This window comes from Pygocentrus nattereri, chromosome 30 (assembly GCF_015220715.1).
Source record: "Pygocentrus nattereri isolate fPygNat1 chromosome 30, fPygNat1.pri, whole genome shotgun sequence".
In the NCBI taxonomy this organism is placed as follows: domain Eukaryota; kingdom Metazoa; phylum Chordata; class Actinopteri; order Characiformes; family Serrasalmidae; genus Pygocentrus; species Pygocentrus nattereri.
Genome location: NC_051240.1, coordinates 1153906 through 1180879, shown reverse-complemented (window position 1 = coordinate 1180879; position 26974 = coordinate 1153906). Strand labels below are relative to the sequence as shown.

At 39.9% G+C, this 26974-nt stretch overlaps 2 protein-coding genes across 2 annotated transcripts; one reads left to right on the top strand and one right to left on the bottom strand.

The window, feature by feature from the left end:
* On the bottom strand, positions 1 to 3685 carry fbxl3b (F-box and leucine-rich repeat protein 3b). Its single transcript, XM_017712943.2, has 5 exons — positions 3368 to 3685; positions 2074 to 2497; positions 1857 to 1979; positions 1223 to 1394; positions 1 to 907 (listed from the first exon to the last, which is right to left on the bottom strand). The coding sequence occupies exons 2-5, from the start codon at positions 2494 to 2496 to the stop codon at positions 267 to 269; spliced, it is 1359 nt and encodes a 452-aa protein (XP_017568432.1). The 5' UTR covers position 2497; positions 3368 to 3685; the 3' UTR covers positions 1 to 266.
* LOC108436445 (proteoglycan 4) lies at positions 2323 to 26619 on the top strand. Its single transcript, XM_017712944.1, has 19 exons — positions 2323 to 2402; positions 11423 to 11483; positions 13712 to 13762; positions 15144 to 15249; positions 15335 to 15391; positions 15622 to 15690; positions 17195 to 17278; positions 17355 to 17429; positions 18005 to 18079; positions 18255 to 18311; positions 18393 to 18449; positions 19190 to 19279; positions 19395 to 19466; positions 20909 to 20968; positions 22063 to 22122; positions 22846 to 22944; positions 23056 to 23164; positions 25084 to 25186; positions 25781 to 26619. Exons 3-19 carry the CDS (start codon positions 13735 to 13737, stop codon positions 25795 to 25797), a joined length of 1218 nt encoding a protein of 405 aa, XP_017568433.1. The 5' UTR covers positions 2323 to 2402; positions 11423 to 11483; positions 13712 to 13734; the 3' UTR covers positions 25798 to 26619.
* Positions 26620 to 26974: the final 355 nt, after the last annotated feature.

The following is a 26974-nucleotide window of genomic DNA, read 5'->3' as shown; positions in this document are numbered from 1 at the left end:
TCCATTTGTGTAAAGGGCCAGTTTATTATTTGTAGTGACTGTCCCATTTGTACTTAAAACTGTAGCGACCTGGTCATTTTTTAATTCCATTCCTTAAAATTAAAAATGCAAAATCCCCAGTAAACACTTGGAATTCAGTTAGATGTAGGGCTTTTATCATTTATCTGGGAATACCTCCCCTTTACAAAAGGAGTGAATATGTCAGAGGGCAAGGCCTGCGTTTGGAAAGGTGGGAAAAGCTGTATGAGCGATGACAGACCCGAACCCTACCAGGTGGGCATCATATCGGGGAACCAGACCCGGCCCAGGTGCTTGGACACCTCCCAGTGGATATCATCCAGGCCATACTTGTGATCGGGAACCAGGACCTCCTCCATGATGGAGAGCTGTGACAGGCGACGACCACACATCTTCACAAACTCCACGAAAGCGCTGCAAGACACCTCGCATTCGCCCAGGCCGATAGCTGACAGGTGCTGGCAGCGCTCTGCAATGCGGATCAGCTCTTCATCCAGAGGCCGCAGCCCATTGGCGCACACCACCAGCTCCACCAGGCGTGGGCAGGTCAGGCCAACACGGCCCAACACCTCCTTGCTCACAGAGCGGCCAAAGTACAGGTGTGTGACTGGCACTTCGTCGCGGAAGAATGGCCCAAACTCGTCCTCATACAGGAAGAAGTACATGACCAGGTTGAACTTGGGTGAGTGACGCACCATGGCCTCCCAGCTGCTCTTCTTGATGGTGTGGAACTGCTGCCCAGGGTTTTCACTCACCACATCGATGCGCAGGTGCTCAAGATGGACGTGGCGCTCCGAAGAGAGCGCCAACAGCAGCTCATCGCTCAGGAGGTGGTAATTCAGGGCTAGCTCACGCAGCCCGTGGCATTGGTCAGCCACACAAAGGATTCCTAACAGAGAGAGAGAACCAGAGAGGAAAGAGAAATCAGCCACACACAAACCCTGAAGGAGACTACCACACTAAAGATGGAGCTGACGGCATGCACAAAGCCAGGCAACCAGGCAAACAGCAGCATTGGAGGTGGGTGGAATTATTTTAACTGAAAAAGATCTTCAGAAAAAACAGAAAAGAAAATCGCTGCTCTACACATTGAACATCACCCAAATACTTCATGTACATCAAATGCATTGTGCAAGTGGAAAATAATTTCTAATATCTAATATTTATAATATCTATTTTTTCAGTTTGTCTGCCTCCCTCTTACCTGCAGGTGAAACATGAGGGCAACTACTCATCTTCAGTAGTTTGAGTGTGTCACTGTTGTTAGCCACAAGAACCTTGAGTGACGGGTCATCTACTGGTGTGTCATCAATCTTCAGAGAGGACAGGGACTTGGAGTTGACAAACACCACTGTCAGGGCCGAGATGAAGTGAGACTGATGGAAAGGAAAAGACGGGTAAGTACAATAAGTGACTTCCAAATTCATCCTCCTACCTTCCATCCTTAATAGAAACACCTTGAGAGGACATGAGCCATATCAGCTTCATTACATTGCACTTTATTAAGCAAAATGTTAATGTTGCTGGAATTCAGATCTCTTTTAGGTATTTGGCTGCTCCTTTAGCTTCTTCTGATTTCTTGGTTTAGTTCAACTCTCAGCCAGAGTTATGCAATTAAAGTAAAGAACACGTCTGAATACCAAACACCTGACCACAAACACACATTACATGCTGCATGTAGTAAACATTTTGGCAAATGTAATTCAGAAAATTCTTCGGATAATGCAAAATTTCCTTATATGTCTTTGTTTTCAAGTGTTGCTGAAAAGTTGCACTAATCCTCAAGAACACACAATTCAGCCACTCAAGAGAGACGTGCACATGAGTCTGTTGTTTACCTTGGGCAGCTCCATGAAGCTGGGCCGAGCCATGGAGATGAGACCCAGGGTTTTCAGTGAGCAATTAACCAGCTGAGACAGGATATCACAGGCTGCTTCTGCAGACTCTGTGCTGCTGTCCACCTGCGAGTTCCACAGAGCACTGAATGTGAGACTACAGATTTCACAAGCCCCCATTTTTAAATATAGAAAACAGTCACATGCAGGCAGCCCTCACCTTGAAGCTGACATACTGCAGATGGTTGGAGTGTCTCTTGATGATCTGCTTGATGAGGTCAGGGTGTGTGGCCTTCAGGTAGGAGGTGGCTGGCTGAGTGAGCTCAAACTCGAAGCACCTCCAGAGCTCAGGCATGTGGAACGCTTGGTTCCAGCTCCTGCACACCTGCGAGGCGAAGGCCCGATCCAGCAGGGGCAGGTACTGTAAAACCTGTAGCAGAATTTCCTGAGGCAGACAGCCCCAGTCCGCTGTGTCCTCTGGGTTGTAGCTCCCCTGCTCCTGCACTGGTCCCTCTGAACCATCTCGGCGGAGCCTCTTGCACGATTCAGGTGAGCCAGACCTGGAGCCGGAGCCAGGGCCGGGGTCAGAGCTGGGACTGTTCCCGTCCTCCTGCTGCTCTCCTCTTTTCTGCCCTCTTTTCATTCTATTGAAAAAGCAGGGACAAAAGGTCTGAGACTGGAGTTTCATCACTGCACGAAAAGCAATGAAGTGAAAGGATATAATACAGCAGCGGTTCCCAGCCCTGCTTGAAGAGCAGGCTACCTTGTTGAAAAGCGGTACTACGGTATAAACACTACAAGCAGCTCTTTTACTGGAAATGCAGTTTAAAATACAAAACGACGGTGATTCTCGCTTTAATTAATGACCTCGCTTTATCCGAAGACGACGAAACGACGGCATTTTTTCATTTAAGCACCGTTAGTTAGCTAAGCTACCGCTGCTGCGTATGTCAGTCAGTTAGCTACCTCGCTAACCTATCTAACCTAACCTGGCTATCGCTAAATACAGACTGTAGCTTATTCCCTCACGGATATTTCGTGAATTCCTATAAAAAGCCGTTTTGTGTTTTGGGCAATACACAACACCGACTCTGAAAACAGATCAGAGTCGACCCTTAAGCTTCCACGCCCCCTAACCCAGGGCAATCGTAAATATTAGCTTAGCGTGGCGACAGCTTCAATAGTTTAGGGCTATACACGCATAACTGGGAGACACTAGTTCGCTTAATCGTTGAATAACGCGTGTAACCTTTTAAACGACGCCGGCTTTACTTGCTTTCCATCAAGCGAACACATTCAATGTCCGCCAGGACAGAGCATCCGCCAGCGGCTAACGTTAGCCAGCTAGCCGAGCCATTACATTACACTGGGTTATCAAGCAAATCAAACGCGACCGTAGCCGCCTGTCAGAACCCCCTGCACAGAAAGCGGTGCAGCAAAACCGCTCGCAAGCGTTCAGAGAACACAGGCAAGGCGGTAAACAGACGGCCCCCCGGCCCCGCTCCTCCGCCTACCTGATTAATGTTCAAGTCGCAGTTGAAACGGCGCTCGCTTGTCACATCAGCCCGGGCCTGCGCTTGAATACTTCATTCGAGCGGGACAACCGATCACAACCATTTGCTCTCAGTCGAGTCGAGCCTGTGATGAGAGCTGCGGGACTGACGAACGGAATCCGTGGTGTTGGTTGAAATTCCTCCCTGTATATTTCGCCCCAGTCTTGTGACCTAGTTACTTCGGCTTGATCCACTCCGAGCGACGCGAAAATGGCGATGTGTTGTGGTTGGGGGGAGAGAGCGACGGACTGTGGGTAAACAGTGGAGTCTGCGGTTCGGGGTCCTTCCATTAGGGGGCGCCAGATAGAAACGCTCTTCTGGAGGGAGGGAGCCGCGCTTTCGGGGGTTAATAATGCCGCCGTTTGTGTTTTCCTGCCGCAACACACATTCAGCTCTGGAAGGACTTGATCACTGCAGTTTCACAGATTTTACCATCATTGGCAATTTACATATTTTCTTACAGATTGTTTTGCAGTGTTATGGTTAGGGATAGGATTTAGACCAGTGACAAGGTTCTTTAAGTTTTGGGTTGAGGTTAAGGTGAACGTTAGGCCTTGGTTTTGGCTTGGGGAAAATTAAGATGAGTTATTTATCTATTTAAGATGAGATATTTAGTTGGATGTGAGCTAAATGTAACTGAAGTGTCTACAAAGCATCAGCAGTAGACTATCCACATAAAGCTGCTGTTTAGTTGTGCCACTTTACATAAGTGAGAGAGCAATGCAACAGTGAATGAAGGTATCCTGAAGAATAGTTCTTCATTTAGTGATACTTTATTAATCCCACAAACGGGGGAATTCCACCTCCGCATTTAACCCATCCGTGAAGTGAAACACTATATACACACTAGTGAATAGACACACACACTTGGGGGCAGTGAGCACACTTGCCCGGAGCGGTGGGCAGCCCTATCCATGGCGCCCGGGGAGCAGTTGGGGGTTAGGTGTCTTGCTCAAGGACACCTCAGTCATGGACTGTCAGCTCTGGGGATCAAACCGGCGACCTTCACAGGGCCAGATCCCTAACCTCCAGCCCACGACTGCCCCCATTTATGTTTGAGCTTGCAGTTTTGTGTCACAGGCACCAAGAAAACCTCATTTTAAACAGCTGTTTTGGTGACTTAATGCATGAGGGTAGCCCACAGTGCCATCAGAGACATTACTGGGAATAACTGCAGTTGTTAATCAGATGAGAATACAGATATGTATGGATCATTATACCAAACTGGTTTAAAGACAGAGTTTAAAAAACCGTTTACGTGACTTTAGAGATCAATTGTTTTGCTTAAAATGGCTCTATACATCATTTATGTATATTTTATTAAAACAAATGGTTGAAGATTAGTAGTGACAATACTAGCTAATTTTGCTAGCCAGTAAATGACTAGCAAACACATGCGATTATATAATTTTTCATTAAAATATAAAAAAGCTAAAATACGTGTTTTGGTAGTGACAATGTTATACACTGACTTTTAGACTTTGGGACACATTTACTTCAAAATAGTGGGATCTAACTGCTCGCAACGAGGCTGTGAAGGACATGGAGCACTTCCTGCTCTAAAATACAGGGGTGTGGCTAAAATAAAGCTCCACCTACAGACTAAAACTTTTTTACAACGCCGCTTCCCAAAAAGTTGTGACACTGTGCAAAATGTAAATAAAAACTAAATGCAATGAAAATCATTTAACCCACATATTTAATTGAAAATAATATAAAAGGCAACACATCAAATGCGGAAACAGCAATTTTATCATTTTTTGAAAAGTATGTGCCCATTTTGAATTTAATGCCAACAACATGTTCCATAAAAGTTGGGACAGGGGCAACAAAATGCTGGTAAAGTTGTGTAATGCTTAAAAAACACCTGATGGTTAATTGGCAATAGGTTAGTAACATGATTGGGTATAAAAAAGTATCCCAGTGTGGCTTTCAGAAGTAAAGATGAGGAGCGGTTCACCACTCTGTGAAAGACTGCACAATTGAATAGTGCAACAATTCAAGAATAACATTTTTCAACATGAAATAGCAAGGAACGTTTGCTTTTCATCATCTACAGCACATCATTTCATTAAAAGATTCAGAGAATCTGGAGAAATCTGTGTGAAAGGGGACAAGGCCAAATGAATACTGTGTGTGAAGCAGTTTGTGACAGATATGTTGTCTTTGTATTATTTTCCTTTAAAAATATGCTTTACATGATTTGCATATAATTGCCTTCTGTTTTTATTTACATTCTGCACAGCATCCCAACTTTTTTGGAAATGGGGTTGCAATATCTGAATATGTGCATAAATCAGAATTGTTGAACAAATTATCAAAGGTAAAAATACCCCTTTTCCTCCAAGTGGGGTGTACAAAAGGTTGTCCACAGAGGTAAATCATAGTGGCGTTTTAATGTGGTCTTAATAATATTCAGTGTGGGGCAAGCCTTGCAGCCTATGAGGTTTGTCAATGAGTCACCTATAAACTCTGCATTTGACCAAGTGGCCAAAGCCCTAAGATGAATAGACATATAATAGAAATTTAGATTTGGATCATTCTGGCACGCTTCCCATCCCATATGAATTTAGATATTGAAGTGTTTACTTCATCGTTGGATTTAGGGGAAGAGACAGAGAAAGCTTAAAAAGGAGAAAATAAATTTGCGGAAGGAATTTCATTTTAATAGCAGAAATTCTTCCTGCAAGTGAAGCCTTAGTTGAGCTCCATTGATCTAGGTCAGCTGAGATCTTGTGCATTAGGGAATTAAAATGTTCTTTTATTGTCATTGATGATGATGAATAGATTTTCATTTGAAATATGTAAATTAATTACTGATAGGAAGTGATAGGGGTAACTGTAATGACTTGACCATGTTATTTAATGGCTTGGGTTTTGATTTAGACCAGTTAATCTCATACCCTGAGAATGATTTGAATATGTAAAATAATTTCAGAGATGTTTAATAGAAGAATCTGTATTAAACAAATATAGAAGCATTTCATATGCTTGTCAAATTTCATGTCAAATGTGATGTACAGTACCATGTACTGTTATAGGCCTCATGAGAGTGCTTTGTTTAACAGCCTGGGCAGGGGGCTCTAGACCAAGAGAGTAGGCAAGAAGGGGCACCCTTGTCTTGCTCTGGATTTTTGATCACTTGTAAGCACAGATGCCGTAGGAGAATTATAGAAAACTTCAATCATAGAAATTAATGCAGAGCCAAAACCAAACCTATCCAGAACCAACCATAAGTAGTCCCATTCGACTCTGTCAAAGGCTTGATGAGGATCTAATGAAGACAGCATTTTTAAAATAAAGTTTTTAAAACATTTGATCAATCACGTCTTTTATCTTCGAATAGACAAAATCAATAAAATCACTTGAAAAATAAGAAAAAATTCATACAATGTTTAAAATTTTTGTTATCACTAGTTGAAATGTAGGGATTGTGGTTTGGGACAGACAGTTCCCAACAGAAAGACCCTATAAATGGTGATTTATATTAATCTTTTTAATATGAATGCATTGGGATTAAACAGATCACACCATACTTCTCATAAAAGGCAGACGGACCAGATGCTCTCAGAAGTAAAACAAATACTTGTGTTTTATTTTCAAAGGGGAGTGGTTAATAAACAAGGCCACGTCAGAACTGTGAGCACAATAAACAGATACATGGAGAACCAGGGAGCAGAGTCACTAAATATACGCAGGTCAAAAGAAAACCAAAGTACAAGGCAGAATCCAAACGACAAATGAAACTGCTTGTGTTTGGTGGACAGTGGGACTATGATGTCAGAACCTGATGAATCATGAGAGTTGGCGTTTACAGGTTGGTCTGAGACATTGGTGAAACTGGGTAGTGTGACAATAATCCTTCCAAATACCTAATATCTTAATTTTTTTGGTTACTGTGGGACTGCAGTTTGAACTAAATTCAGGAGAATGGTCCATCTATGATCTGTGTACTTAAATTTAACTTGTTATATCTTTGAACTGAAATTCAGGTTGGAAACTTAATAATGCTGACAAGCTCTTTTAGAGTTTGGCTCACGCTGAAAGAAGGTTTCAGAACTATTCCCAATATCCCAATGAGAGATGCAGCAGAAGAAACAAAAAGAACCTAGTAAATTGTGATAAAGCGACACTGATTCATGTCTCACCTTCACATGAATATGCGATATGGCATGTTTGAACATGTTGCTTGTGGATTGTGACAAAACCTGTATGCTAATGTTGGGTTCCCTTGATTCCTCGTCTTTCCAGATTGGAGAAAAAATAATGCGACTTTCAAATCCCTAAGAACTGTTTGTGCATGTCTGTATTTACATATGTCAGCTAAGCCTAGACTAAAAAGAATTTCCAGAGAGAATTCTCTATTGTCACTGAAATTTAGTCCAAGACTAAGCTTAATCTATGTCTGGGAAACTTGCTTGAATAAGTTTCTTGCTAGGAAACAGTTTGAACACACCTGCTCGTCCAATATTTCCTCTGAAATCAATGGTATTAATAGGGAGTTTATCCCTCCCTTTGCTGCAGTAAAAGCATCTAGTTTTCTCAGAAGAATTTACATTAGATGTTAGAACTTTACTATGAAGATTTGATTGCATTCAGCCACAGTGAGGTCAGATACTGATGTTGGATGATTGAAGATTGCAAATCCCACTCCAACTCATCCCAAAGGTACTGTAAGAAGATCCATCACTGGAGAGAACACAGTTCCTCTGCTCCACAGCCTAATGCTGGAGAGGTAGCTGATGCTTGGCATTAGGCATTGTGCAGCTACTTCAAGGCATCCCAGTCTAGTAATAATGCCTTTCTATAAAGATACAAACTGTGTCTGCGCAACTGAACACCTGTGTCAGCAGTAGGAGCACCTTAAAGGGGAGTTCCATAGATGATTTAAAATGTCTGCATACCTCAATCATTGAGATGCAAAGAAAATCATTCAGAGTGGTTTGAGATGAAATGATGCATTGTAGGGAAATGTACAGACTTGGATTTCTCTACAGTGGTGGTGATAGGAACCAGGGGTTATGAGGTCTACACCACATTTTTTTGTATAACCCCAATTCCAATGAAGTCGGGATGTTGTGTAAAACATAAATGAAAACAGAATGTGATGATTTGCAAATCCTCAACCGATATTCAATTGAATACACTACAAAGACAAGATATTTAATGTTCAAACAGATAAACTTTATTGTTTTTTGCAAATATTCACTCATTTTGAATTTAATGCCTGCAACACGTTCCAACGAAGTTGGGACAGAGGCGTGTTTCCCACTGTGTTACATCACCTTTCCTTTAAACACTCGATAAGCATTTGTGAACTGAGGACAGTAATTGTTGAAGCTTTGTAGGTGGAATTCTTTCCCATTCCTGCTTGATGTCCAGCTTCAGCTGCTCAGCAGTCCGGGGGTCTCTGTTGTCGTATTTTGCGCTTCATAATGTGCCACACATTTTCAATGGGAGACGGTCTGGACTGCAGGCAGGCCAGTCTAGTACCTGCACTCTTTTACTATGAAGCCACGCTGTTGTAACACGTGCAGAATGTGGCTTGGCATCGTCTTGCTGAAATAAGCAGGACGTCCCTGAAAAAGACGCTGCTTGGATGGCAGCAGATGTTGCTCCAAAACCTGTATGTACATTTCAGCATTCAGCATGGTGCCTTCACAGATGTGCCAGTTACCCCTGCCATGGGCACTAACACCCCCCACACCATCAGAGATGCTGGCTTTTGAACTTTGAGCTGAAAACAATCCAGACAGTCCTTTTCCTCTTTGGCCCGGAGGACACGACGTCCATGATTTCCAAAAACAGTGTGAAATGTGGACGCGTCAGACCACAGGACACTTTTCCACTCTGCGTCAGTCCATCTCAGATGAGCTCGGGCCCAGAGAAGCCGGCGGCATTTCTGGGTGGTGTTGATATGTGGCTTCGCTTTGCATGGCAGAGTTTTAATTTGCACTTGTAGATGGAGCGACGAACTGAGTTCACTGACAGTGGTTTTCCGAAGTGTTCCTGAGCCCATGTGGGAATATCCGTTACAGAATGATGTGGGTTTTTAATGCAGTGCCACCTGAGGGGTCGAAGGTCACGGGCATTCAGTGCTGGTTTTCTGCCTTGCTGCTTACTTGCAGCGATTTCTCCAGATTCTCTGAATCTTTTGATGATATTATGGCCTGTAGATGATGAAATCCCTAAATTCCTTGCAATTGCGCGTTGAGAAACATTGTTCTCGTCAATGTTGTTCACAAAGTGGTGAACCTCGCCCGTCCTTGCTTGTGAACGACTGAGCCTTTCAGGGATGCTCCCTTTATGCCCAATCATGACACTCACCTGTTTCCAATTAACCTGCTCATCTGTGGAATGTTCCAAACAGGTGTGTTTTGAGCATTCCTCAACTTTCCCAGTCTTTTGTTGCCCCTGTCCCAACTTCTTTGGAACATGTTGCAGGCATCAAATTCAAAATGAGTGAATATTTGCAAAAAACTATAAAGTTTATCCTGTTTGAACATTAAATATTTTGTCTTTGTAGTGTATTCAGTTGAATATAGGTTGAAAAGGATTTGCAAATCATCGTATTTTGTTTTTATTTGTTTTACACAACGTCCCAACTTCATTGGAATTGGGGTTGTAATATCCAAAATGACCTGTTAACCTGCACTATGAATGTGTGTGTGTGTGTGTGTATATATATATATATATATATATATATATATATATATATATATATATATATATATATATACATACATATACACAAGGCAAAAACCTCACTTGGACATCAGGATATGTATTCATAACCATTACTAACTTTCTGTTGCATAGCTTGTAGAAGCATTAAACTCTTCAGACATCTGGCTTCTATCACCACCACTGTAAATATCTGATTGAAATTTGTGGTTATACAGACTGACATATAGATCTTATTTTTTTTGCTGAAGACACAGGCTCTCTAAGTACCTCTGAAAACAGTGATCAGTGGGGTGCTACATAGTACTTATGACGACAGTCAATTATACTAATATGTGCTAATGTTAGGATGTGCTGTGAGAGGCAGCGGGAGGCCAGCGGCCAATCCTTAAAATTTAGAAGGCTCAAACAGGTAGGGCTGAACCACATCAATCCTGCCTGCTGCCTGCATTGCTAACATCGTTGGTGGTGTCACTCACCACTGCCGCTGGTGCCACATTGTTCACATTGCCAGGGAGATGCCACTGTCAATCACTGTCATCTGACATGCTATAAACAGTTCTGAGCAGGCTGCAACTAATACTGTTAAATTATATATATTTCTTCCACTATATATCTGTACTATTAACATACTTTTAAGCATTTAAAACCTGAGTCGAGAGGGAGGGAGAACTTGTTGCTCCTTGTTATGTTGCTTCAGGCCTCAAGTGCTATGGCAACACCACTGGGGTCGAATATGAGGTGTGGTCTGATGCTTACAGCCCATGAAGTTTCACTGACGCAAATTTAGAGAACAGCTCATCTGATCAAGTGAAATTGTGTGACTAGTGCGGAAGTGACAGAAAGACAGTGTCATTCTGATTATTAAAGTTACAGTGGGAGCTTTATTTCTGCCCTGTTTCATCTGTTCAAACATAAAGACATCATACAGTGTAGTAGGCTAACAGAGTGGAGTTGGAAAGGGGTATTTACAATTTGCATAATTATGCATATTCATAGATTTTTGCATACATAATAAGTGTTGAGGTTTATGGATGCTCCTGTGCCATTTGTAGTAGTTTATTTTGATGTTTTTGTTTGTATTTTAATGTCCGAGTGTCATGAGGAGAACAAATTAGTGGGGTAAGACAATTCAAGACCGTTCAAAATGTCTCTGATGAAGTGCAGCATAAGAGACAGAAAAAACTAGCAAACAATGATATTCTTGAATTGGAACAAAGTGCTTTTACAGATAGACAGACTGCTTGAGAAGACATGAGAAAGAAAACTCACCTTTCTGGTTTGAGGCGTGGACTGCACTGCTGTTTAAATCTAGCTCTCTCCCTGTGGCAGGGCAGACTGAGAAAGACGTGCATCCTTTCACCAGTTACTCACTGCGGATCCTCTGAAAGAGGTGAGTGGGATCAGTAAAGTGAACGGTGTTTCATATTAAGTGTCTATTGAACACCTTCAAATGTTTATCTGTATCTGTAGATCACTGCTTTCATAAGACAACCCCAGAACTCCAAATTGGCAACTTTATAGGACATTCTTAGCCTATTTTCTAGTAATTATGTGCTGTTTGGTGTGGGTTGAGTTATGAGGTTTTACCATGGTAGCAGTGAACTGGTTGTTGTTTTGTATATACACATGTTTTGAGTAGTTTATACTCTTCTATACTCTCAAATATTCATGTCTGCCTGTTCATGCTTACTTTCAAATAGTTTTACAGGCGTTGGATCAGCATGAGCCACTTGTCTGTGCTTTGATGGCTTTGATGTCAAAAGATATTGTCTCAAGGCTTTATAACAAATAAACGAAAAGAACAACTGGAAAAGAACAATTAAGTAATAGTTTTACAAACAACTTGTGTTACTTACGTTAGAGTGCAATAACAATGCATAAAATGTCAGAAAGAATAAAAGGCTGGTTTATGTGCATTAGGCAAGAGTCTAAAGGCACTTAACAGTTGTAAATAGACAGACTAGGACGGAATAATGTAGTCTTCGAAGCATGTGCTAATTGGGAGAGGTGGCGATAATTGTGCAGGTGTTTGTGTGGGTGGGTGTGTCTCCGTGCGTCATAAGGAAAGGTTGTTTCAGGTCAAACTCAGAGAGCAAAAACAGTTGAACAATGGGTGCGACAAGAATATAAACGCCTACAAATCGCCACAAAAAATGAATGGCATCAGGCTCATAAAACTTTCCCACACTTAACAAGCTAGTGTGCACAGCGATGTTGTATGTAAAAGAATATATAACTGCAGCAAGTAATAAAACCTAAAATTGCTACAATATACAGTGAATAGAGCATTGATTGACTGTTATTGCCCATTATTATTATATTTATTCTTATTAATAACTCACATTCCTTTCATGTATGTAGACAGAGGACGAGCACCCGCCCAGTCACACCTTCCACTTTCTTAAAGGGCCCATAGAGCTGCATTATTCTTCTATTTTAATTTATGTAAATGTATTCATATGGTTGTGTGTGTACACAAATTATGTGTGTGTGTGTGTGTGTGTGTATATATACACATATATATATATATGTGTGTGTGTGTGTGTGTGTGTGTATATATATATATATATATATATATATATATACATACAAGTTTTAAGTATGTTTTAAGAACCTCCATATAACGTACACTGTCAGAAATAAAGGTACTATGCAGGTATATTTTTCATTCAGAGTACAAACAATGTAAACCCAACCTCAAATGTACAGTGATTTCCAGGTCCGGTTGTGTAGCTTTAATAAGTTTGTCCTCAGGGGAGAGAGATTTCATAGACTCTCTTTCATAGACTACTGTTTTAAAACAGAACAATACGATTAAAAGCCTGATGACAAGACATATATAATTTAATCTATAATTTCAACTTCTCCATCTATTTCTCTAACTAAAAGTACTGAGTACGTTCCACCTCACTGACAGTTTAATACCCTCTTTTTTTAATAGTGTAAAAATTCCTTGTAAATTTACAACTATACGTTTGACAAAAATCAGTTCTCAAACCTTTATTTTATATTGAAGTTCACAACTTTAATTAGGTGATTTAGTCAGTTACTAATCAAGCTAATCTGGAGGCCTACATGCAAATCTATGCAATGAAAATGTGCTATTTGGTCAGTTGTTGCCTACAATGTTATGTCTGCATGCTTGAAGCTGAAGCACTCTGATTCATGTTGCACATTTTTGTTTTTATTTTTCCTCTAGCAACCCCAAGGATTCAACTATACTGAGTTTATTTTAAAAGTGTAAAGATTAATATTGCATGATTTAGAAGGTGCATTTGAAAACCTGCCCTTGATGTAGTACTAAAACTGGTCTGTCAGCTGCAGTTATTAGTGTTGGAGGCTTTAGGCATATGTTTATTGCTGTTCTCAAAATGCATGAGACTGAAAAGACAGACATGTAAAAATGAACAAACTGAACTGAAGACATATGAAAAAAGTAGTCAACCAAATGTACAGAATTACTGACTGAGGCTAGGCACCAATATCTTTATTTGAATGTCTTTTTAGGTGTAGATATATGCTAGGCATACCAAAACATGTCCAGTGTGTGCGGTGACAAGATCTGTAGTAAAGTTATAGAACTAATGTTATTCTGCTTAACATTCTTTATCTTTACAGATTCAAATAATCAAAGTTTCAAGATGTCCTCCAACAAGACGCTTCAGTCTGGTAAGATTTTCTTTCTCTGTTTGTGTGCTTCACAGTCTCTGCAGTAAATACATCTTTAAAAATAACAACAATACGTTTGAGAGGCTGTGTGGCAGCCATTGGCGCAAAAACATTGCGCAGGTAGATTGAAGAATGGATTCCACTAAATATTAGTTCATTCTAGAAGCAAATGTGACATGAAACTGAAGTTGAAAAAAGTCTGGCTTGGACAACAGGACAATGGTCCTGAACCACTAAACCACTTCTACAACAATTGAATTTCCAAAACCACTTGTACAACCAGACAATGGCCCAAAACCACTTGTACAACCGGACAATGGCCCAAAACCACTTGTACAACTGGACAATGGCCCAAAACCACTTGTACAACCGGACAATGGCCCAAAACCACTTATAAAACTGGACAATGGCCCAAAACCACTTCTACAGCCGGACAATGGCCCAAAACCACTTGTACAACCGGACAATGGCCCAAAACCACTTCTACAACTGGACAATGGCCCAAAACCACTTCTACACCCGGACAATGGCGCAAAATCACTTCTACAGCCGGACAGGGATATTCCCTCAACAAGAGTTTTTTGATGGAAGTGGAGAATGCTGTCTAATACATGGTCCAAAATCTCCTAAAAGTGTTCAAAGTCTCCTAAATGTGTGGCTTGAGATTTGGTGAAAGAAGGCCACAGCATATGATTTACATCATTTTGACACTAATCAAAACATTTAGTGACCTTTTGATGAGGAACATTTTTATTCTCATAGGAGTGGTCTCTTCCAGGATGAGACCACTCCTATGAGAATAAAACTGTTTCATCATAAGATGAAAGTGATCAGTCAGTATGAATTGATGTGCAGTGATCCTTCCTTCATATCAGGGACATATAGACCCAAACCATGCCAGCACAGCACTAAACATATTTTCAACTTGATTTATTTCTGTCTAGTTCATAGATCTAAATGCAGGCACCGTTCATCCTGAAACACTAGCCAGTTGAGCAGTCTCAGGTATTGCCGTTGTGCACCAATGATGTCAATAAAAAAAAAATAAGTAATAATAAAATAAAGTCCAAGGAATTTTTGTACATGCCAGAACATGGTAAGACGTTAATTGCTTTATTATAGCACGTCTGGAAGCATCTCCACTCGTTATGTTTCGCCACTCATTTATTCAACCCTTTCCTTTAATTTGTTATCTGTCTGCTGCTGCTTCTCAGTCCGGTATATTAGCCCTATATTTGAGAACTGTCTGAATGTATTTGGGGACTGTGTGTGTGGTGTGTGTGTGTGTGTGTGTGTGTGTGTGTGTGTGTCTGAGTATGCATGTGTGTCAATGTATGTTTGGGTGAATAGTGTAGATTTATCATCATGTATTACTTTGCAGGTGTTCGTCCCACTCAGGCCATCAAAGACACAACCAAACGAAGAACAGGTCTACTAAAAGACAACAGCTGGATTAAAAGAGACATGGAGGAAGACGAACCAGTGGAGTAAGACACAATCTAGACACACAAATACACACAATCATCCAGCCATCACACATACTTACAACTAAGATATCATTTGGATTTGCAGTGTGGATCCTAACTATGGCAGAGGCGTCCTTCTCAAAACTCAGAACAACAGTCAAAGGTAGATAAAAAAGACTAGTGCCAAGACGGTACTAAAGTAAATAGCTTGTACTTAATGGCTGCTTAGACTGGAAATGAAGTATAATGACTTTATAACTTTAATAAAATTAAATAACTCTCTGGCTCTTGAACTAAATTACTACTACAGTATTAAATTTTACTGTAGACAAATTGTTAAACCTCCCTGGGGTGGCATAATTTTCTTCACATTCTCTGTGTTTTCTACCACAGCAAGCCGGCAGAGGCCACCCTGACCAACCCAGTGTCCCCAAGTGCCTCGGTCAACTCCCTCACTAAGAAGTATGTTTCCTCATTACAATAGACTGAAAGGCTTTAGTGTTAGTCATGTCTGACACATCAATGAAAGTCTTGTTGTCTCTCTTCTGTAATTATCATTTAGGCAGATTTAATGTGAGTCAGGAGTTGCCAGATAAAAGCAGGTTGGTCTGGTATTCGTACAGTAGCCTACTTGTTTATGAAGCTCTCTATAGGTTCATTTCAAGTCAACACACTTAGCCTTTGGCAGGTCATGTTATGTATTTTCTTGAATAGAAGTCATACAAAGACTTATATTTACTGGTGCTCCATGTTGTTTTTAGTTCATTTCAGAGTGAATAACTGGAACAACAGATGAATTAACTGGAATTGGCTGGTTTTCAAAATTATATTTGCCTAGTTTAAGTTTTGCTACACCTCCATCAAACGTATGAATGATTATTAGAAGATAAGATTATGTGTATTTTGAGGCTCATTTGGCCCTATATTTTAAAAAAAAGGATAGGGACCAATCCTTTTTACCTGAAGAAGGGCAGTTATACCTCAAAGACTTATAAATACATATGTTCTGAGATTCTTCATGAATGTGAGGTACTTCAATTCAATCAGTATAAGAAATAATAAAACAGTCAATGGCGTAATGTGACTGTTAGAGCCAGGCCTTCAACAATTTGAGTCATGAATGTCAAAACTCTGTCAAACATGAAGGACAAACCCACCTTTTTCAATAATGCCAATTTTTGCTTGTGGGATTCTGGCAGTTTGTTACTGTTAAGCTAGTGGTGATTCGCATGAACATTTATTGGCCATTCTAGATTAAATCCAGATATTTTTTACTCAAAGTTTGTGAGTTACGTATCTAGGACTTCCAGAAGGCTTAGAATGATGTTTTTCCTCACAACATTAGTCCTGCTTTTTGGAAATCACAATGTGATTGGTTGATTCCACTGTCACTTTGTAAATATGCTTATAGTTTGTGTTAGGTCTCTTCAGCTCTCGACGTCCTGACCAATGAATTGTTTTTTAACTTTATTGCCATGAACACACATTGACTGGCAGTTAACATATAACAAATTCACCTTGAGATTGGGGCTTCCCTTAACATACATGTTGCAGGTCCCATGTTGAGGTAATATATGGCTGTTGTCAGAGCAAAACCTCATATCTCCATTTTTTTAATGTTTTTCAGTTTTTGGCATAATGAGAAAATACCTGTTGCTCTTTACATTGTATGCAAATTTCATGATGAATGGACTAAAAGAAATGACCCAAAATGACTTGGAAAAAGTCTGGTTCCATTGACTTATAGTAAAAGTAAAGTAGGTTTTTCCCTTCTCCTGTAAAGTTACCATTTTAAAGATACAAGGTTTTCTTCTGACAACAGTGAGATTCTTCCTTTACCTGTTGTTGTTGGATCGGTTATGTACAGACCCCATGTTCTCTACTCCTAAAGTCTTCACGTTTTCTCTACATTCTCTCCTCGTAAATGCTTTTCATGTTTACTGTCTTCTGTTTTCATCTACTTAAGGCCTACTGCAACTCCAAAGAGCTCTGTGACTGTTGCCACCAGTCCGACTCCCACCACCCCAAAGAAACCTCCAGTCCCTGCCAAGTAAGAGCTCGCAGCAAAGCACAATCTCAAAAAGCACCCATCTGCATATGGCCTTGCTTATATGTTTTTCTTATAGGAATCCCACGCTTATGACGACCTCTAAAAGTTTTACAGCTCGAGTGTTCTCAGGTGCCAATTCAAGCGAGAAAGCGTAAGTGAAATAACATAGAAGTTCTGATTTTGCTCCCAAATGCAAACTCATTTAAAACTTTACTTGGCTCCCTTATGTACAGGATAACTCAACCAGTTTGCATTGAAGTCCCTGTAGTTGCTGAATAATAAGCCTTCGTATGTAATAAGCCTGGGATTTTAAGGGGTTCACCAGAAACTATGTAATTATGTAATTCAACCAGATGCATGGCTTGGAAGCCATGACAAATTCTATAGCAACGCCCCCCCAAATCTTATTTATTTACCCTTTCGAGGATGACTCGAAAGGCAATAGAAAAAATGTAATAAGTAATAAACAGAGTGAGAGTAAAACAATGAAAAATAAATTTTAATTAATACACAAATAAAGCTTTAGACCAATAGATAGTCAATGTGATGTGCTATAGTGACATAATATGCAAATTTAGCTTTCAGAGATGAAAGGGGCACTAATGGGGGAATCACGCCAAACAAGACAATAATGACATTGTGTTCAGGTTCCATACCATCTATGATTTGCTCTGCAGTTTGTTTATCTTCATTCTGATATTGTCTTATTTGTCTTCTTGGCCAAAGATTAACTCCTGTTAAAATATCCATGGATGAGAAGTCTCCAGTGTCAAAGGAGCCTCCTAAAGATTTCACCAATGGGTTGGTCTTACTGACTTAAAAATAAACTAGTCCACTCTATTGACTTTTCATTTATATAGAGATAGAGGAGATATCAAAAATGTCTGTTTGATTTCCCCACTTACTTTGATTTGTAATTTATGTTCATGTTGAAAGAAAAGCTACTAAGACTGAATCTACTCATCTTTCTCTGCAGTAACAACAGTGCTCCTCTATCACCAGCACCGTCAACTAAAGCTGTTACTTCTCCAATGTAAGTGTTCTCTCATGGCAGAACAAATCACTCCTCAGTGGAATCAGTAAAACAGTGCATAATTCTGTTGTTTTGTCACAGCACTAAGAGTGAAATCAAACCCTCTACACCACAATCTACTACAGTAACCGTAACCAGGTAAGAAACTTCACCTGTTTGCGTTCAACTAAGACCAGTTCAATGCTACGGAACATAATATTTTGTAACGTCACTTTTGCTATGGATTTCTTCTCTGCTCAGATGAATCTGATGATTGTCTTCGCAGCACATAGCAGTGCAGTCTCTAAAGACTCACAGTACAACAGGCCATACTAAGAAAAAGTTCAATGACCTTAAAAGTGGGAGAGTAGGATACTTCCTTTGCCACAAATCTGTTTGTTAATTTTCTGCCTTGCTGGTCCTGCCCCAGTCAACTGTAAGCGCTGTTATTGTCCAGTCCACTGGATTCGGAAGCAGTGGAAACGACTGTCAGCCAGTCTGATGGATAACTCTGGATTTGACCTTTTGACTGAATTAGCACAAATTCGCTCGACTCCAAAGCATTGTGGAAAGCCTTCCCTGAACAGTGGAGACTGTTATAGATACGGGAGAAAGTCCATAAGGTTAGGGTTAGGGTTGTGATAGTCCACATACTTTTGACCATATAGTGTATCTTCATCAGTATAGTGTTGATTTTGTATTTGAGATCTAAACATGAACCAGATCTTCTTTATGAGCTTGTATGCGACCTTAATACAAAAAGATGCATGATGTGGTCTGAAAAGAACTGTTCTCAAAGAGCTACGAGCAAAGACGTGACAGCATTGAATTACTATTTAATACCACAACGAAAGAAAAACGTATGTATCATGAGATCACATCTGAATTTATACCCACAGCAATGCTGCATCAAAATCTACTACAACTATTACATCAACAACAAAATCACCTACCCCTGACCCAGCTGCAAGCAGTGGTAAAGCTCCCAGGTAAAAACTTGGATTACAAAAATGTACAATTATTTACCATCATTGGGATGTTTATTCATAACCTACCTAATAAAGACACAACTTAGTATTGCTTATAATACATGTTCTTTTTCAGTAATGCGCTGGACAAACCTGCTGATCTATTGATTCCTACAGTGTCTCCCACTGTGCACACAAACCCTGTCAGGTGAGATTTCTTTTCAAGGCATATTAACGCTGCGTTGTCACTTTCACTTTCACTACTGTTATACTCACTTCAACACTATGGACTACCACACAGGGGTGTTGTTGGGCTAGTTTCAGGCTTTAGCCTTCCCTAAATGTTATTTAGGCCACCCCAAACCAAAAAAATGTATATTTATTAGTTCACATCGATATTTTTCATTGATTCTTCAACTGCACCATCATGTCAAATTCACTATATGTTTGTGTATGTGTGCATATTTGTGCTGTCAAATGTCACTATGAGCATGTCACCTAGACTGGTAAACATGTAAGTGCAACTGCAAATCACACTCTCACTGGTTGCACAAACTGACCTACAATCTGTGCATTTGGAGAACATATGTAGTAGCTGCAGCTTATCTAAGAGAGAGGAGATAACATTCCTTTACTTTAATACCATTGTTTGAGCTGCGGTCTGTGTATAGATATAATATTCAAGTTGTACAAGATCTGTGCTTAATGAAAACTATGAAAAGACACATCTACTGTGTTCTAACTTGACCACATAGGCATATTTCCACCTACTGCTACTCAAAAGGTTCATTATGAACAGACATTTTGGGAAGCACACTCTCAGACCCCCTAAGTAAAGGCTTTGCCCCAATCCATACATTTCTAATGACACCCCTGCTAACGCACCAACCTGTTTACTGGGCAGATTCTGCTAAAGTGCTATCTTGTACAACTGAAAGAGAGAACTTGAGTAACTGCACTGGTTGCCTGTTCTTTGTTGAATTGATTGACATTCGTTTTCAAATCTATGAATGATGTCGTACCTTCATTCATTATACTGTGTCTGTCAGACTGTACTCAGAGTTCTGGATAAGAACACTGCCGGCAAGGTCATAGAAAACATTTTATGTATTTTATGTGCGTTTTATGCATTTCTGAGTAAAGCTGCATAATTTAAGCCTAAAGTAAGGACTGTCCAATAGAAACGTTCCTTACCTCTTCTATTGGACAGGCCTGACCTTACATTATTTGGCTAATTACCTTAGGAAATGGTGGTTTGGAGTTCTTTAGTTCTTTGGCTACTTTCACTGATCAGGTACTTTAAGATTAATTTTTTTTATTCATTTACATCCTAGGGTTTATTATTCAGGGCTTATAATTACACAAGATACAGTGCAACCTGGGCAAGTTATTCCAAAATTGTAAGAATGAAGAATGGAGGTCTGGATGTGTCTGTGGGTTTAAGGGGATAATATAAACCCAAACGTATTTACTTTAGCTCAGTATTTACTCTGAGCTATATTTTTTGTCTTTGTCAATCTAAACAAAGACTGACTATGTCATATCAGCAAAAAGCCTAACATGTTGTTTATATGACCTTTATAATTATGTCTCTTCTCAAAGGAAGAAGATGAATCGATCATCTAATCAATGTTGTCTTTTCTTTCTTAGCTCAAAAAGTCCTTCTGATACTCCCAGCTATAATTCATCTCAGCTGGCAAACACTGCCAGGTAAGAAAGTCATACAGAAAGTAGATACACTGGAAATGAAAATTATGCATAACAATCTATTACCATTCAAAATAGCTATAGATCAAAGATATTTTCCATCTACATAATTACACCCCCGCGTTTTTCAGCTTGTTAGAAACACCTACCTTATACTTTATACTTATAGTCTATATTGGCCATTTTACACAGTATTGTACAAAACTCAGAGGTGTGGGGGGGGCACTTCAGAACACTTCAGAAAACCACTGTCAGTGAACTCAGTTCGTCGCTCCATCTACAAGTGCAAGTTAAAACTCCGCCATGCAAAGCGAAGCCACATATCAACACTGCCTGCAGTCCAGACTGGTCTCCCATTGAAAATGTGTGGCGCATTATGAAGCAAAACACAACAACGGAGACCCCCGGACTGCTGAGCAGCTGAAGCTGTACATCAAGCAAGAATGGGAAAGAATTCCACCTACAAAGCTTCAACAATCAGTGTCCTCAGTTCCCAAACGCTTATTGAGTGTTAAAGGAAAGGTGATGTAACACAGTGGGAAACACGCCCCTGTCCCAACTTCTTTGGAACGTGTTGCAGGCATCAAATTCAAAATGAGTGAATATTTGTTAAAAAAACAACCAAGTTTATCTGTTTGAACATCAAATATCTCGTCTTTGTAGTGTATTCAAGTGAATATAGGTTGAAAAGGATTTGCAAATCATCGCATTCTGTTTTTATTTATGTTTTACACAACGTCCCAACTTCACTGGAATTGGGGTTGTAGCTATGCAAACTGGCCAGGTTGTTCCTTGAGTTATAGGAGTGAGGAATGGAAGTCTGGACCTGTCAGTGGGTCCTGGCCTTTTAATAATTGAATACAAATCCAAACCTACTTATTTGCTTGTTTGTCTTGTCAAAGACAGACTATGCCAGTATAGAGTTATTTCAATTATTATGTGTCATTAAAGTTTGTAAATGTTATTTATTATCCATTGACTATAAACATATTTGCACAAGTGTAAAATATTGTTTAGAATGTCTTCAGTTCAGACTCTACTCAAAATATGAAGGAGGCGAATCAATAATCTAATCAGTCTCTTTCTTTTTCATGTAGCCCAAAAATCCTGTCTGATTCTCCGGGCTATATTTCATCTCAGCCAGCATACAATACCAGGTAAGAGAGTTACACGAAAATTCCATTCAATTTCCAGCAAAATAGCTAAATATACTTTCTATATTTTGACATAATGGCATACACTCACTGTTCACTTTAATAGAAACACCCACCTTGTACTTCCACTCATTGGCCAATTTATGAGCTCCATTTACTTTCTAGGGCCACTACAAAGTATGCATTGACAGACTGTATCCCATCTGTTACTGCAGAAGTTTTAAGCTATCCTTTACTCATTTAGCATTGGTCAATTTCTGACCACTGTTGGCCAGATATTATTCACAGTAGTGACACTGGCATAGTAATGATTTGATGGTGGGTGTGGTGCTGGTACAAGTGTATCAGGCACAGTGAAGTCAGTGCTAAGCTGGGAGGAGTCTGCAGAGTGGCTCTGTCAGAATTTGCATGAAAGGCTACAGCAGGGGTATTTACCTCCTGTCTCGGAGGATTGGTATCCAGCACAATTTGGTGATTTTCACACTGACATCTCCAGATTGATCTTATCTGTTACGTGACAAGTTTGGTTTATGTGTTTACGTAGTGAGCTGGACCAGGTGTGGCCAGTAGGTTGAAATGTGCTGAGCAGGAGCATGGCTGAAAAAAATTGTGCATGATAACAAATGGGTTTAATACAAATACAGTCTCTAAGCTCTAAGGCCACACCATCAAAGTTGACCTACAGGGTAGTTTAATTGTTTTGTCGGTATTCCTGATTTTTTACAGTACAGCGCTCAGAACAAGTGCCAAACAGAGTCCAACGACATCCCAAACTCTGCCTTCACTTTCTGTGAATTCACCACCACTCACACAGCTGTCAACCAGGTCAGTTAGATACGTTCCCAGCACCACAGTTCCTGGCAAAATGTAAAGTGAAAATCGTTTCACAGATCATCTACTGTTAAGTCTAAGCTGATAGTGGTGTCCATCCAACAGGATTGTGGGCAAAAGAGATCTCTGCTCATTCTGTGGTAAAAACATTTCTGGAGGAGAGCGGATGATTTTGGATGACCTTCAGATCTTCAGTCACACATCCTGCTTCAAGGTACATTTAGAAGATGTGTCAGAGACTGGTTTTGTTGTGAAAGATTAGGAGTCAAGTTTAAACTGAGACTGAAAGAGTCTGAAAGGGCACTACTCCATCAGTAAGCACACTGTCTTGACTCAAGTCAAAGAGCAGTTACATTCCATCGTTTTGAAATAAATGCATCCCAAACTCTGAAAATCAGTTTGTCACCTTAAGAGTCACTGCTGAAGCGCACATTTTCCTATATTAAGTAAACTCTTTGTGTTTTAATAGATATATTCATATATATTATTCATTTTTGCATGTACAGCTGTTCTAAGCTGCATGTGCCAGTCATGAACTTGTGTTCTAATGTTCCTGAGTACTCTGCTCAGAGCATTTGGTGAAGCTTCAGTAGTGTAATGATTGTTTTCTTCTATCATTTGTTTTAATAAAATAACCATAATTAAGGTATGGGGTCACTCAAAGCAGGTCAGTTAAAAGTTTGGTAGAACCAATTTGATTTGAAAAAGTTTGGTAGAATGGTCCATATAAAAGATATTAAATCACACTTTAGTAATAAAATGTAATGTAATGGTGCACATTTAAAAAACTTGATTTAAAATTTTTCTGCATTCCTCACTGGAATTTTTTAAGTTTAAGTGACCCTTATTAGTCCCACAACGGGGAAATTTCACCTCCGCATTTAACCCATCTGTGAAGTGAAACACCACATACACACTAGTGAGCGCACACACACTAGGGGGCAGTGAGCACACTTGCCCAGAGAGGTGGGCAGCCCTATCCGCAGCGCCCGGGGAGCAGTTGGGGGTTAGGTGTCTTGCTCGAGGACACCTCAGTCATGTGCTGTCGGCTCTGGGGATCGAACTGGCGACCTTCCGGTCACGAGGCTGGATCCCTAACCTCCAGCCCACGACTGCCGTAGCCCATTTGCCTCTTGGCCAAAAAGCTGTTCTTATACACCACTCTTCAAAGGTTGGGAATCACTTGTCAGATTAATAATCATTTTGCTCAGTTCTTGAAATATTTTAGGATATCACTACCAGAAGGTATTTTAACTACCAGAATGTATTTTATTATCATATTTTTATTAGCATATCTAATGCATAATATTTTATTATGATGTATTATTTAATATTAAACTTTTTGGAACAACAAGAAGTTATGAAATGAATAGTAGCATACCGTAATTGTCTATTTATAATCATTTTTCTGTCAGGTTGTCTGTTTGAGATGCTCCATGAATATGAGGCATTGTGTATATTAATTTTGTTGAGACTTCTTTCGCAGTTCTGTGGAGCCTTCAGTTATTATGGATCTAGCTCTTTTTGACATTCTGGACACAAAAAAAAGTACAAAGATTTTTATGAAGCTAACTTCATACTAGCTATTTGAAGTCTAGTGTGCATCTATCTGCAACTGACTTGGTTTTACATTATTGAAAACAGTGATTCCAAACTTTTGAATGGTAGTGTACGCAAGAGAAAAGATGATGATGATGATGATGATGATGGGTCACGCCCTCTCACCACTGATCTCCACCCATCTAATTTACTACAGCTGTCTTTAACACATCCCATCTCTGCTTCAGTTCTTCACAACCTCTCTGTCCCCTGCACTTTTCTCCTCTCATTTCCTTTATTCTTTCTTCTTTTATACTCTCTATCCTCTCCATCTCTCTGTTCTACCCACCCACTCTCTCATTTACGTACCTTACATTTATAAGGAATTCTGCATCAGCTGGATCTCATATATTATTCTGATTTGGTTCTGTTGGGCTGCAGTTTCTGTTCATTTTCTTCAAAGCTGAATTCTAGAGCATCTAAAAATATTGCACCATTCCTTTGGGAGTGAAAAAAAGTTTAAAGGAACATTTAAAATGAAGAGACAAAGGACAGAAACGGTCACATATGCCTCTGTGTCCCTTCATTTCACAGTGTGAGCTGTGCTATCGTTCTCTGGGGAGTCTGGAGGCAGGCGCCACTCTGTGGGTGCACAGAGAAAAGATAAACTGCGAAAACTGCTACAAGAAGACCAAAGGTAACACCTCACTCTCAAACACCCAGTCAGTCACATCTTTTATTGCGTAAGCATACATACACACTAGGGATGCACCGATAGCATTTCTTCCTTTCTGATATCGATATTTATCAGCTCCACTTGCCGCATAGGTGCGGTTTGTAGATCTACAATTGCAAACTGTAGTCCATCTTTTTCTTTCTTCTTTTTCAACTGTAGTCCACTCTTTACTTTGTTTGCCCCCTTTTACCCTGTTCTTCAATGGTCAGGACCACCACAGAGGAGGTTTATTTGGGTAGTGAATTGTTCTCAGCACTGTAGTGACACTGGTGTGTTAGTGTGTTGCACTGGTACAAGTGGATCAGACACAGCAGTGCTGCGTTACAGCACGGTTCTTGTCATTAGCATTTTTCATCCTGCTCGTCAATCCCACATCACCGATATGTTGCTAAGTTCCGTCTGTCCATTGCTTTGTGGCATCGTTTTCCCGATGCCGATATGGACACTGCATTTAAGTGCCAGTATTGATGCCATAGATGTGGTGTTGATATCAGTTGAACCCTAATAAATAAGTCAGCAAACACACATCATAGTCTTTCATTATCTCTTTTTCAGATCAGTGGTTTCACTGAAGATATGGAGACAGTGTTGGTCACTACAAAAAAAGAAAGCAACATACCGAACTGCTGGATCCAAAAACATTGAATATATTTGGTAGCAAGTATGTGGTGTTTTTCTTTGACGTGTTTACAAGGGGAAAAGGATATAACGAGATTTGTGCTGGAAGTCATGGTTGTAAGAAATGAATGATTATGAGCATTAGAAAAAAAAGATACGTGTGGTTTACTTTCTCTAATATTTCATATGATGTAAACACAACTTGCAAAAAAGTGTCTATAGTAGATGTTTTACAGTGGTGTAATAAAGGACTTCTTCCATGTGTAAAAAGCTTTTATTTGGTCCTGTTGAAATCTCAAATGAACCTATGGATTTATGAATGTGCTGTCCTGGATCTTTACTTTCCTTTACAGTTGTTGTGCCATGAAACCAGCAGAGCTCCAGCACAGGGCAATTGATGTTTGCTCTAATGGACATTACTGAAGCCTTTCGAGATCTACAATGAAACACTCAAAAATAACGCAGAATACTTCACAGAAATGTAATGTACGGAAAACAGGATGAGCCTTCATGAATGGGAAGTTTTCTATTTTTGACCTGAAACGAAAAAAAGAAACTTAGCCTTCAAAACTTGACTAAGGTTTCTACGATATGTTACATCTAAATTGTAATGAATCATATAAAACACACATATAAAACATATAGAAACCCACTGTATGTGTATGTAGTCTGCTCTACGTGTAAGAGCGTGGTGTTTTTAACGACTTGCTCAACTTTTTAATTCAACTTCATGACTTTGTATGCAGACATGAATAATAAAAACATAAAAAAACTGAGTGAGATTTTTAATATTTTGTGAAATAACGCGATAGAACAATAACAGTGCATTGTACATTCCCCATTTTCTTCTGTACTAGTAAATCAAATGATTTACCAGTACAGTATGTTTCACGTCATGATTGCTTAATACAGGTTAGAATGTTAATAAATAGGGAGAATAATGTGATAGTAATGTTCTTGTGCTCTCGTCTTGAGGAATATGTTATACGCTTCTTACGTCTGCTCTCGCTAAGAAACCCATTTTTCCACTGAAATTACTGCCAATTAGCGCTCTCGCCTGCAGTTCTTCGTCTCGACGCCAGAGGTCACACTGGTCTGCAGGGCAGAGGCGGGCGTGGTCTTGATGATTCC